The 13,876-nt window shown below is 40.2% G+C and overlaps 1 protein-coding gene across 1 annotated transcript in view; it reads left to right on the plus strand.

Moving 5' to 3' along the window:
- Positions 1 to 13,876, plus strand: part of ITGA4 (integrin subunit alpha 4) — a 155,561-nt gene that overhangs the window by 55,436 nt on the left and 86,249 nt on the right. The window contains exons 7-9 of the mRNA XM_056534623.1: positions 127 to 212; positions 2,534 to 2,596; positions 7,113 to 7,250. Coding sequence (XP_056390598.1) covers positions 127 to 212; positions 2,534 to 2,596; positions 7,113 to 7,250 — 287 coding nt within the window. The remainder of the gene's footprint in view (positions 1 to 126; positions 213 to 2,533; positions 2,597 to 7,112; positions 7,251 to 13,876) is intronic.

Raw genomic sequence — 13,876 nt, forward strand, 5'->3', positions numbered from 1 at the left:
GCAAATGTGTGTTTTATCTGAGATGTTTGCTGTGATAGAATGGGAAGGGAAATGTTTTGTAACAACAATATTTTTATATTTATTTACATCATTCAAACAAAAAAAATAGTGGTTTTTTTTCTTCAGGTTACTCAGTTGGGGGAGGCCATTTTCTGTCACCAAACAGTAAAGAGTTTATAGGAGGAGCTCCACAACAAGAGCAGATTGGTAGGGTAAGGAAATCTTTAATTTCACTATTTTTATTTTCTTCAAATTTTTTTTTGGGGGGGGGCTTAATAATTTTTCTCACCCCCATAGCGCCCATTCAGATTCCAGCTGTGGTGTTAGGTTTTTCATATATGCAATTGAGCAGAAAGTGCCCACATAGGGGAGGGGGCCAATCGACTTTAGTGTCCAGAATTTATTTCGATCCCCTACAGCACACAGTGTAGAGAATGTCAGTCATACAGCAGGAGGAGACAAGCAGTGATAGGTGATGGAAATGCTGGGCACTTTGGGGGAATTGGCCTGTGGACACTTCCTGCTATTTTGCATAAATAAAAAAGAATGCAAATTGCTCAGTTCACAAGCAGAAGTAAAAAAATGTAAAGGTATGACTGTAAAGGGGCTTTTAATCCCTTCCTCATGCTGTTTTTACATATACTATGTGAAACTATCTGACAGATTCCCTGTAATGGGGTAGTCTCGGGAACTGAACTTATCCGACACCTATTCCCTATCAACAGGGTAGGAGATAAGTGTCTGATCGTTGTGAGACCCTCCTGCACGGGGCCTCCACTTTTGTGGATGAGCACAAATGTAGGCCCGTTCAGCCAATCACTGGCTGTAGCAGGACATCGCAGTGGCCAGTGATTGGCTGAGCGGGCTGTAACTAACGCTCATTCGGGAAACTGGGGGCCCGAGTAAGCTGAGGACCGGTAAGTAGACGGGGCTGCATACAGGAGATCGCAGGTGGTCCCAGCAGTCAGACCCCTGCAATAAGACACTATTTCCCTATCCGGTGGATAGGGGCTAGGTGTCAGATAAGTTCACTTCCCAATACTACCTATTTCATATAATGAAGCACAATTTCTAAAAAACTATATATATATATATATATATATATATATATATATATATATATATATGTATATATATATATATAGTTGTCTCTACAAAATCTTGTTAGTCCAATAAAAAAGGTATTACAAGATACTGCAACTACCGATGATTTTGCTTTTTGCATCACTGGACTAATACGGCTACTCCTAACTGATCTATATATATATATATATATATATATATATATATATATATATATGTATATATATATATATATATATATATATATATATATTAAAATGAATATATACAAATATTATATATAAAAAAAATCCTTCCATGAAATTTTTGTTTTGGAAATTCTTGGCAACTTGAATACATTCTGTGTATGAATGAAACATACAGGAACTGTTGAATTAGTGTAAGTAGGTATAATTGTGGCTGAAAGAGAAATTTTACCCACAACTTGAGGGCATTAGGTCAAACCACTATACTTTTGTACTTTCAGGAGATTACTTACACAGATAAAAGCTGAAACAGTCATACTAGGCAACATCTAAGCATGGAAGCCAGAACTAAGTGAATGAAAAATTCTGAACATTTTGGAATGTATTTTTATTAAGTCTTTGAATTTTGTCTAAACATCACTTGAATAAACATAACTGGTAGCATAGAATCATCAGCAATTATATAGTATAGTAAATAATATTGAGTATCTTGTGACGTACCTCTCTAGGGAGGAGATATATCGGGCAGCAAGTAAAGTCGATTCATTGCCTTAATGTAATAAAAGCAAAAGAATGGGCAAAGTAATAGCTGGGAGCTACTAAAAGGGCCATATTGTGATGGCCAAATGGCTGGATTGAAGCAGCTCCAAAATGGCAGGTCTTGTGGGGTGTTCCCAGTATGCATTGGTGAGTACATAAAACTCACCATAAAAATGATCAGTGTAGGAACAACTGATGAATATGGGTCATGGGTAGAGAAAAGTGAGCTAAGCCCGCCAAAACCCGGTCCTAGAATTTTGGGTTGACAGTAGCTTGCCAAGCTTTCGAACTCTGCTTGGCTCACATAAGCCTGGCAAAGGCAGTAATCATAGCAAAAGGGATGAGGTCCACTTTAAACATACTACTGTATATTGTCCAATCAATCTGCAATCATTTAGTGCGTTATAACAATGTATCTAAGGCCTCATTCACATGGGAATCATAGGATTCTGAAAAAAGTGTGCATGTATATGTTCAGTAGATTGCTGCGAGCCGGTCACTTCTCCCTGCTCGTTCTCCTGATCAGCACCAAAACCCCAAACAATCAAAACGTTTGACATGTCTCTGTGACATATGAAAAGTTTTTGGAAATGACAGGTACACTTTAATGTCAGCTTCTTAACAGAAAGATTCAATGACAAGGAAAAAAAACGTCTTCAAAAATGATATCAGTCATACAGAGTTAAGTGGTGTGTAATGTTGTATTTTCCCATTGTCTTCTTCAGGCCTACATATTTTCATTCGAGGGAGTTCGGCTGTATATATTGTTCGAAGCAGAAGGCAAGAAGGTGTGTTTCATAAAATCAAACTTTGTCACAGACACGGAACGATTTCATTCTATTCAATGCTGAATCTTAGAAATGAATCCCTTATGGTGAAAATGTTCTCGTCAAGGATAGTTTATTACAAAGTCCTCAAAATGTGGTCAGTTAGGGGTGGATCATTGTGTACGTGGTCCAAATAGCAGACATTGCCCCCTCCAATATCATAATTTTCATAAATTGAGCTATCACATCAATCAGCCTTAAAGGGTGATGGGAAGAGAAGTCTAAAGTCTAATGGTTTTATGTTACAATCCTACTTAGATGTCTGGTAAAAAAAGAAAAAAGAGAGAGAAAAAAACATGATGTCGCTGATAACCAAGTTGTGTGACTCTTCTCTGTTCATGTCCCGGAAGTTAGTCTTGACTCTTTATTCCTGTGTACATGCTTCTTCTGGAATGAGGTTTCCCTCCGAGTACTTTGAAGGCATAGTAGCCTATAAACCAGTTGGCACAACCAATAAACTTCAGTTCTGCCAAGTGAAATGTTCCTGTTTGCCTTTACTCTGCTTGACATGTAAACTGCATAAAAAGCAGCTGAACTGGACCCAGATCCATGAGTTTTTAACGTGAATCTGTCATTAGCATCATCCGCACTAACCTATAACAATGGTACTTACTGTTCCCAGATCCATCCCTCTGTTCGGTCGATATACCTCTTTTTCTTAATATGCTAATCAGAAGCTTGGTGCGTGGGGGTGTTCCTAAGTCCCATGACCCCCCCCCCCCCCCTGCCTATGGTGCCATCAATCTTCAATCTCCAGAGGAAGAGCTTTCTCCCCCTGTGCTGAGGCTCCTTTGCTGCAGAATTAAAGTCCACCCTGAGAATTTTTTTCACATGCACAGATTTCACTTTATGTCTCCTGTGGCTGGCTGCTCACATGGAGAAGAGCTCCATTTTGCAGCATAGGAGGACTGGAACAGGGAAGGAGCATTTCCTATGAAGATTTAAAGGGGTATTCCGGGAATTTTTTTTATTTGACTATGCTACAGGGGCTGTAAAGTTAGTGTAGTTCATAATATAGTATCTGTACCTGTGTGTGACGGTTTTCTCACAATTCTTATGTGATTTTCACCCCAATATTTATTTTTAACAGCATACAAAATGACTGCTGTCTCGGAATTTTTCCCAGCTACATTTACTACATCTGTTTACAGCTTTGTCTCATTTTCATGCACATGACCCACACCCAGAAGTGCTGTGGTGCAAGTCTTTTTATTTTCCTTTTTATTTTATTTTTAAGTATCTGACCTTTCCAAGTATTCCTTGTGGCCAGACACAATGTCATAAGTCTCCAGGGTCTCCACGGGGCGTGGTTATAGTGCAATGGTAGGGGAGATAGCATTACTTTGGTAATTTACTTACCCTGCTATCTGTCCACCCACTGCAGCATAGCCACACCCCCTGGAGACCATGTGCCTTATATGACATATTGTGTCTGGCTGCATGGAATGCTGTGAAAGGCATGAGACAAAAATGAAATAAAAAAGCTTGCACTACAGCACTTCTTGGTGTGGGTCCCGTGGATGAAAATGGGACAAAGCGACGCAAGGAGGTAATAGAAGTGTATTACACCGTATTATAATTTGGCATCAAGGCTGAAGAAAAAGAAAATCCTGGAATACCCCATTAGGGTGTATTCTCACGGGAGTGCATCCGCAACATATTTGATGCTGCGGATACGTTGCCGGCACACACAGAGTTACGGCAGAACAATTTCCCTGCTGCTGCTGCTGTAGCTACGGCAGCAGCAGGGAGATTGCTCTGCCATAACTCTGTGTGTGCTGGCAGCGCATCCGCGGCGTCAAATCTGTTGCGGATGTGCTCCCATGTGAATACACCCTTAAAGAGTATAGCATGTGATAAAGTCCCTAAAAGGTTGCAATGTTATAAGAAACAATGGAATCTGATAAAACTGACACAAACTAAATTGTGTTTGGGGATAAAAGAGGTATGAGGTAAAATGAGGTAATAGTAGTATATTTAGGAACTTGCACATAAAGCTCAAATGCAGAACTCAATTCACTGAGGCTTTTGCCCCCTTAATGTGACCATGTCTAATAAATAGTTTTCCGGATATTTGTATAACTTTTAAAGCGTACTACTGCAGTTTTAACAGACAAATTGTTAGGATGCCGGAAGCATTTGCAGCATCATTCACGGTTAGGTAACAGTATTACAAGCTTGTTACACATTCTTATGGCCAAACCACTGGTGCAGCAAGCATAATAAGTGATACATGGCACGTCAGTGGGATGGGCGATTATACAGTCCACCTCGTTACTTTATTTGGATATAAAGAAGTCATTTAGAAGTATTTACTTGTTTCGTGAACCATATACAGATGTAGCCAACGTCATCGTGATCCCTGATGCATTAACATAATGTACTGCACTCCTAAAGTTTACTCTCCTTCTGCCAGAATCAAACTGTAGGACTGTAGCCTACAGCACGTCATTTGTTCTATTGTAAAGTGTGACAAAATATTCAGTATTAAGTCCTTATCTACACTTAGGGCTTAGGTGTTATCACACTGGTTGACACTATGTTACTGCTAACTGGCAACAATGTTGTTTTACTAATTTGTACAACTGATATTTCTTTAAAGGGGTACTCCCCATGAAAACATTTTTATTTTATTTATTTATTTTTATCAACTGCCAGAAAGTCAAACAGATTTGTAAATTACTTCTATTTAAAAATCTTAATCCTTCCATTACTTATCAACTGCTGTATACTACAGAGGAAGTTGTATTTCTTTTTGGAGTTCTTTTCTGCCTGACCACAGTGCTCTCTGCTGACACCTCTGTCCATTTTAGGAACTGTCCAGAGTAGGAGCAAATCCCCATAGCAAACCTATCCTGCTCTTGACAGTTCCTAAAATGGACAAATGTGTCAGCAGAGAGCATTGTGGTCAGGCAGAAAAGAACTCCAGAAAGAAATACAACTTCCTCTGTAGAATACAGCAGCTGATAAGTACTGGAAGGATTAAGATTTTTAAATAGAATCATTTACAAATCTTTTTAACTTTCTGGCACCAGTTGATTTAAAAAAAAAATTTTTTCAAGGGGAGTACCCTTTTAATAGATTATAATAAGTAAGGGGATTTAAAGTAGGGCTTTTATGCCCCTTTTGGGCATTTGTGATTGTGGCCCTCCTAAAGTGGAGATAAATGATCCTAACATGTTGCACAAACCTAATTTTAGTTACTCCTCAATTAATGGAAAGATAAATAAATAATAATATTAATAATAACAGCACCAATTATTATTATTATTATTATTATTAATCACTGGTACACTGGAATTCCCCAACTCGACACATTACTGCGTTGGATTAATGCATTCAAGATAACCATAGCTGCAGTATCTTTTTAAGATATATAAGTAATAATATATAATCTGATCTTATCATTGCTATGTTTATTTATTGCACTTATTTTGCGTTAATAGTGTAATAATGTATACAGTGATCCCTCAACTTACAATGGCCTCAACAAACAATAGTTTCAACATACAATGCTATGGAATCTGCGAAACGTGTCAATGGCTGGATAGAACCGACCAATCAGAACGGACATTTCACTGGTAAAACCCCTGTAGTTCTAAAGTGCATGCACTGACTGGTGTCTGGTAGCGCCCCCCTACAGTACAGGGAGGTACTACATGTTCTGTACTACTCTTTACCTGTATTATTGAAGTACATGCACTGACTGGTGTCTGGTAGCGCCCCCCTACAGTACAGGGAGGTATAACAAGTTCTGTACTACTCTTTACCTGTATTATTGAAGTACATGCACTGACTGGTGTCTGGTAGCGCCCCCTACAGTACAGGGAGGTATTACATGTTCTGAACTCTTTACCTGTACCAGGGTTAGCTGCTCCTTTGGACACCAGGTGCGGGCGGCTCCATTTTGCTTTTTTTATAGGACATGGCATGTTCTGCACAGGACCCTGAAGAAGCTTCTGCTCCTTATATAGACCAGTGTTTTCCAAAGAGGATGCCTCCAGCTGTTGCAAAACTACAACTCCCAGCATGCCCGGACAGCCGAAGGCTGTCCGGGCATGCTGGGAGTTGTAGTTTTGCAACAGCTGGAGGCTGTCCGGGCATGTCTGGGCAGGCTGTCCGGGCATGCTGGGAGTTGTAGTTTTGCAACAGCTGGAGGCACCTTGGTTGGGAAACGCTGACATAGACAGTGATTACAGCTCCCAGCAGATCTTTCTTACTGTTATATGTAAAGATTTGCTTTATCTATATTAGTTATCTTCTTATTTTTCTTTAATCCGGACTTTTTCCTATTTTTGGATGACATTTTGGTGGCTTCAGAACCAATTACCAGGTTTCCATAGAGTTCTGGTTTCAACATATGATGGTTTCAACATACAATGGCCATCCTGGAACCAATTAATATTGTAACTTGAGGAACCACTGTATATCATAACTTACTCTGTATGCCACTTATATTATGTATTTGTTTCTCTAGCTCGGTTCATACTTTGGGGCTTCTGTGTGCGCTCTGGATTTAAATGGTGATGGATTATCGGACTTGCTTGTTGGAGCTCCAATGGAAAGTACAGTGCGAGAGGAAGGGAGAGTGTATGTCTACATGAACAATGGAGAGGTGCGTAATTATGTAAAGTCTATTCTAGACCATAAAATGTTTTATATATAATATATAAGGGTATTTTCACACCGTGTCTTCTGTGACTGTTAGGCTAGGTTCACACTGCAGAATTTCTGGGCAGAATTTCTGCCGGAGGTCGATACGGCGGCACTAGGACCGAGCAGACTGCATTGCTGCTCCCATAGACTGCAATGCATTTCTGGGTGGATCTTTTGGGAGATCTGCTCAGAAATGCATTGCCATCTATGGGGATGGCAATGTAGTCCGCGTGGTCCTAGTGCCGCCGCCTTGATCTCCGGCAGAAATTCTGCCCAGAAATTCCACAGTGTGAACCTAGCCTTAGCCCTAAGATCTCCTGGTGTTACCAGTTAACATATGTTGGGTGGTTTACGTCAGAAGTAGAGATGATCGAACTTACAGTAAATTCGATTCGTCATGAACTTCTCAGCTATGCAGTTGATGACTTATCCTGCACAAATTAGTTCAGCTTTCAGGTGCTCCGGTGGGCTGGAAAAGGTGGATAAAGTACTGGGAAATAGTCTCCTAGGACTGTATCCCCCTTTTCCAGCCCACGGGTGCACCGGAAAGCTGAACTCATTTATGCAGGATAAGTCATCAACTGCCGAGCCGAGAAGTTTGTGACGAATCGAATTTACTGTAAGTTCGCTCATCTCTAGTCAGAAGTTTACATGTATTTGCTGTAGGGAAAATCATAGGCTGCAGCTAGGGATGAGCGAACTTACAGTAAATTTGATTAGCCACAAACTTCTCGGCTCGGCAGTTGATGACTTTTCCTGCGTAAATTAGTTCAGTTTTCAGGTGCTCCGGTGGGCTGGAAAAGGTGGATACAGTCCTGGGAAATAGTCTCCTAGGACTGTATCCACCTTTTCCAGCCCACCGGAGCACCTGAAAGCTGAACTAATTTATGCAGGAAAAGACATCAACTGCCGAGCCGAGAAGTTCGTGACGAATCGAATTTACTGTAAGTTCGCTCATCTCTAGCTGCAGCACTATTTTACAGAGCAGTATGCTGCAAGATAACATATGCAATACAAATGCAATATCTATTTAGTAAATATGTATGTTTGATAGATGCCACCAAGTGGAACTATGTCGGGGAATTCTCCCACTTTATAACCCTGACAGACACTGAAAGAGACAGTGTGCAAGAGACAGTGTGCAAGAGACAGTGTGCAAGAGACAGTGTGCAAGAGACAGTGTGAAATGTATTACAAGATACATATTTACCTAACTGTATAGAATGGGGCAGATTAATGAAAAGTATCTAAAAGAAAAGCAGCGCAGCTTTTATTTATCAAGCAAGAGCACTTGATTGGTTGACATGACAAAGAGTTTTTCTTTTTAAAAATGTTCACATATCTGTCACATTCTGTCCCATTTATTAACACACAAACTCCAGCTTACTAGGCTAATAAAACTGTGTGTATCTCTGGTTTACAGTAAAAATCCTAAAATAGAAAGTTTATATACATAAATATTTATGGGGTGAAGGTCACTGCATTTGCTTGAAGGCACAGTGCACTATAAACCAATGTCCGAAACCTATAAATTGCCGTTCCCGATGTTCCTGCTGTTTGTCTTTATTACATTTTACCAGAATTGGTAAAAGAGACTTTAATTTAAGAGGAAGCCAAGCTGGAACTACAGATTATTGTGTTTTATTGTCATAGATCTAACCTGTAATATAAATGAATGCTTTACAACTGCTGCCCTAGCATCATATATGGGAAAACTGCTGCAAGATATATGTATATATGTGTATATATATATATATATATATATATATATATATATATTACACTGTGGGGCACATGTATTAAACTAGCACATGTAATTGTCCCTATAACTGTGATATAGGGCATACTTGGGGAAAGGAGCTTGTCCTATGGCTCCCTTTCTAACTCTTCCTCAGGGAGAAACTTTACCCCCTCCTGTACTGACTAGTGTTGCTCGCGAATATTCACAATTCGAATTTTATTCGAGAATATCGCATATTCGCGAATTCGCGAATATAGCACTATATATTAGAAAATTACGAATATTAGCTTTTTTTTTTTTTTTATCACAGTACACATCATAGTGATGCACATCATAGTGGGCAAAAATGAGCCAACCGGAGTCTTCGTTTCACTCCGGTCAGCTCATTGAAATGAATTACATACGGGACCGCATACGGGTTTTCAGCTCCCCCTGCCGTATGCTGTCCCGTATGGGACAAAACGTAGTGTGAACCCAGCCTTACACTGGTATACTTGCTATAAAGTTCATAAATTTTCACATATGCAAATTTTCCCATATGCGAATTTACGCATATGCGAAAAAACGCGAATATTACGAATATGCGAATTTAGCGAATACATGACGAATATTCGTCCCTATATTCATGAAATATCGCAAATTCGAATATAGCCTATGCCACTCAACACTAGTACTGACAAACATCCTGAAACAGCTGTCTACAGACAGGCGACTTCCTTAGGTTAGAGATTCGCACTTGGCATACATTCCTCAGTCATGTTTTAAGGCTCTTTATAAAGCATGGGATTTTGACTTGCAGGGATGCTACCTCTAATAGGCGGCAACAGAGAACAAGGTTGTTGTTGTTTTCTAGAAAAAAGCTACTTTGCATATCTTTTCCCAGTATAGAAATGCATGGCCAAGTTGTAATACCCCACACAACCTGAGGATAGGTGTGGTGCTGTTTTTAGACAAAATAACTTTTTTATTCCTGGATAACTCCTTCAAGGCAATGCAAGCTAGGCTGTTAACGACTACTCATACCTTTTTAATTGAAAGGGCTATAAACAGAGGCCTCACCTCTTTATTGAAATGTATAAGAATGCAGCAGCCGATGAACGGACATTAGGTCAACTTATTTACACAAAGTGTTATTTCTCAGAACCTCCAAACGATAACTTCTGTGTGTATATGGGTAAACAAGCAATACTATATTAAAGATGCTCTAACACAAGCAGCTATGGGTAGCGCTCACAATTTACCACTATTTGTGACACTGACTTGCCAATGTTTTAAGTTACAAGTTCACCAATTATTTGCAACCCATTCGTCTGACCAGGCTTTGACATAAATACATAGTAAGGGTAAGGTCTTACACAGTGCATCCACAGCGTAATTGACACTGTGGATGAGCTGCCCGCAGTCACAGAGTGACCTCAGAGCAAGCTCCCTGCTACGACCGGGTAGCTCCTGACTGGCTCCAGAAATCCGCCACTATGAGCAGACATACAGAGCTACACAAAGCTGACTCTGCCGTTGCTCTGTAACGCATCTGCAGCATCAAATACTTTGCGGATACGCTGTGTGTGACCTTACCCAGAAAAGGAGATTTATCAAAACCTTTGCAGAGAATGTGTTGCACAGTTGCCCATTGCAACCAATCAGACTGCCTTTTTAAAGATGCCTTTAAAAAAAAGAAAAAATGAAAGTAGGGCTCTGATTGGTTGCTATGGGCAATGGCACCGTACACCATTTCGATATTAATCACCCCCCCCCCCCCCCCTCTCCCCTGTAATTGATTTTTACTAATGCACAGTCCTATTAATGTCTACACCAGGTTACAATGTAGGATGACAGCTGACTTCACAGGTTGCATGGGAAAAAAACAGCAACTTGTTATGAGGTTGATGCAATGTGATAGCATTAGGTGATAATGGTATTAAGATTGCATGTCACTAAGTGTTCATCACTTCGCAGATTATATCGCCATTCGTTATAATAGGAATAACGTGAAGTTGTGTAATGAGACCAGAAGGTTATTCATTAGCTTTCCCATCTCATCTGTTTCTCACAAAAGCCGATATATTGGTGTGAGTGGAAATAATTTTCTATTTTTCACTGTAGAAGTCTATGATGAATGTTTCTGCCAGGCTGCATGGGAATCCATAGTTAACACTGACAACATATTGCCTAACACAGCGATTTACTACCGTTTTACCATGAGAGAAAACCTTCGACAAATGTTGCAAAAGTACAATTCCCAGCATGCCCAGACAGCCGTTGGTTGGGAGTTGTAGTTTTGCAACAGCTGGAGGCACATGGTTTAGAAATCACTGACATATATCCTATTTGAAAGTCCCCTCCTCCCATATGTAGTTTAAAGGGGTACTTTGCCCCTAGCCATTTTATCCCCTATCCAAAGGATGGGGGATAAGATGTCTGATTGCGGTGTCCCGCTGCTGGGACCCCCTGCTATCTCCCTGTAGCACCCGGCATTCATTTAGAACGCCGTCTGCGCCCCCTCATAACGCTTTGCCATGCCCCCTCAATGTAAGTCTATGGTTGGGGGCATGACGTCACAAGGGGTCTGTGTCGTCTTGAGCCTTCGGCACCGCATCGCTAGTCATACGGCACAGAGCGAAGTTGGTTCCATGCACCAGATTACTGGAGTGCCACAGCAGAGATCTCGGGGGGGTCAGACATCTCGGGGATAGGGGATAAGATGTCTAGGGGAGGAGTACCCCTTTAATAATTTTTGTTAACATGTCTCTTTGGCCATCTTGCATAGCCTATGTTCACACGACAGTATTTCATGGCAATATTCCTATTGATTTCAATAAGATTCAGCTGCACTGTGCACATGGCCGAAATCCCAATGCCAGCGTCCGCAGAAACATTGAACCTGCTTGTTGTTTCTGCAGATACCGCTCGGAAATGCATTGCCGTCTATGGACACAGCCCATTCCTGGGCGGTCCTAGTGCCGCCTCATCAAGTAAATGTGCGGAATGTTCAACATTGTTTTCCGAGTGGACATTCCACACATTTTCGGCCAAGTGAACATTGCCACACACGGAATGTGGGACGCAGTTGTTAAATAATATTTATTTTAAGGAGGACTAAAGATTTCTCTAAATTTATAATATTTACTTAAAATAGTTCAAGCTTAATTCTGAAGAATGTATTAAATCATTGGGGGGGGGGGGGTGATTTATTAAGACAGGTGTCTCACATGTCAAACTTAACAAATTCCAGACATGCAGATTTTAGAAGGCGCACCTCAGGCGCCTGTACGCCCTCAATAATATTTACTAGGACAGATTTTAGTTAAAATTTTTGGCTGTTTGCCGGCATAAATTCTAATAAATTTGGAACGTCTATAGCGCCATGCCCCCTTTGTGTGGCAACACGCACTGCCCACTTGGCAACAAGTCACAAAGGGTGAGATTTATCAAAACCTGTGCAGAGGAAGAGTGGTGCAGTTGCCCATAGCAACCAATCAGATTGCTTCTTTCATTTTCCACAGGCCTCTAAAGAGGCCTGTGGAAAATGAAAGATGCAATCTGATTGGTTGCTATGGGCAACTGCACCACTCTTCCTCTGCACAGGTTTTGATAAATCTCCCCCAAAATGTTTACACTAAAAAAGCTGTTCGCAGCAAAAAAATTTACTTTTTACAAACACACAAGGCATAGGGCTGAAAAATCACTGCCCTTCCTCCAATGTCTTTTAGGGTAGGATGAAACATAGCACATAAGCAGCGTATTTCACACTGCGAGAAATCCACTGTGCAGTGGTAAATATGCTGCATGTTTTGCTATAAGCAGTCACACAGGGCTTTCCCCACTACAGCCCTGTGTGTGCAGTAATGTTTGGATGCGACCCGGTGTGTGCCCATGTGACTTTGATGCCGGGGCCAGCCTCCAAACCTTACTGCACACACAGGGCTGCGTATTTGTGCAGCGTATTTCTAGCTGCGCAGATTTCTTGCAACATGAAATATGTTGCATAAGCGCTATGTGTGACCCATAATATATTCCCTCCTCTACTGATATTTTTCTGAAATATATGTTGACTCTTGCATGTACAGTATCATGTTTGTGCACCTAAACCATTGCACCACGGCTTTCATTATCAGCTTATTGTGAATACGTGTCCTTGGCACCAATGACATGGGAGTTTGCACATCTGATTTGTTTACTAGCAGTTCTATTTTATGTTGTGTTGTTCCCACGATGATAAATTTAGCAAATAAGCAGTAAATGTGCATTAGACTGTGACGGTAGAATGTGCTATAGAGGTTTGTTCCTACAGAAATTGTAAGAGCTTCTCACACATAAAGATCATAAAACTTGAAAAATGTTATAAACATGTCCTAATGTGTATGTTTGTGTATCTATTTATAAATATATATATATATATATATATATATATATATATATATATACATGTGTGTGTGTGTATGTATATATATACTGTATATATATATATATATATATATATATATATATATATATACATATACACAGCAAATAGGTTCCTTTTTTTCTCTTTCGACTTTCAATTCAAATCCTGTAGTTTATCGTTTATGCAGTTATGTAATTGTATATGGCTTTGATGAGATTGATATACAAGTGTAAGACAGCACCTGCAAAGGGTGTGTATGTGGTGTGGGGTAATGGTAACTACATTTTGTCTTTCTTTCCTGTCCACACTTCAGTCAGAAGACTTCTCAGTTTTACATTACTTGTTTGTGTAGTGCTTTGTCATCTTTGAACTGGTAATATTTGCACATCCAGTATAATATGCAGCAATGCTGTTATAAGAATAAATAGGATGGATGTTAATTCTAGCCATTGATTTTACC

Source organism: Hyla sarda, chromosome 8, assembly GCF_029499605.1.
Source record: "Hyla sarda isolate aHylSar1 chromosome 8, aHylSar1.hap1, whole genome shotgun sequence".
NCBI classification, from domain to species: domain Eukaryota; kingdom Metazoa; phylum Chordata; class Amphibia; order Anura; family Hylidae; genus Hyla; species Hyla sarda.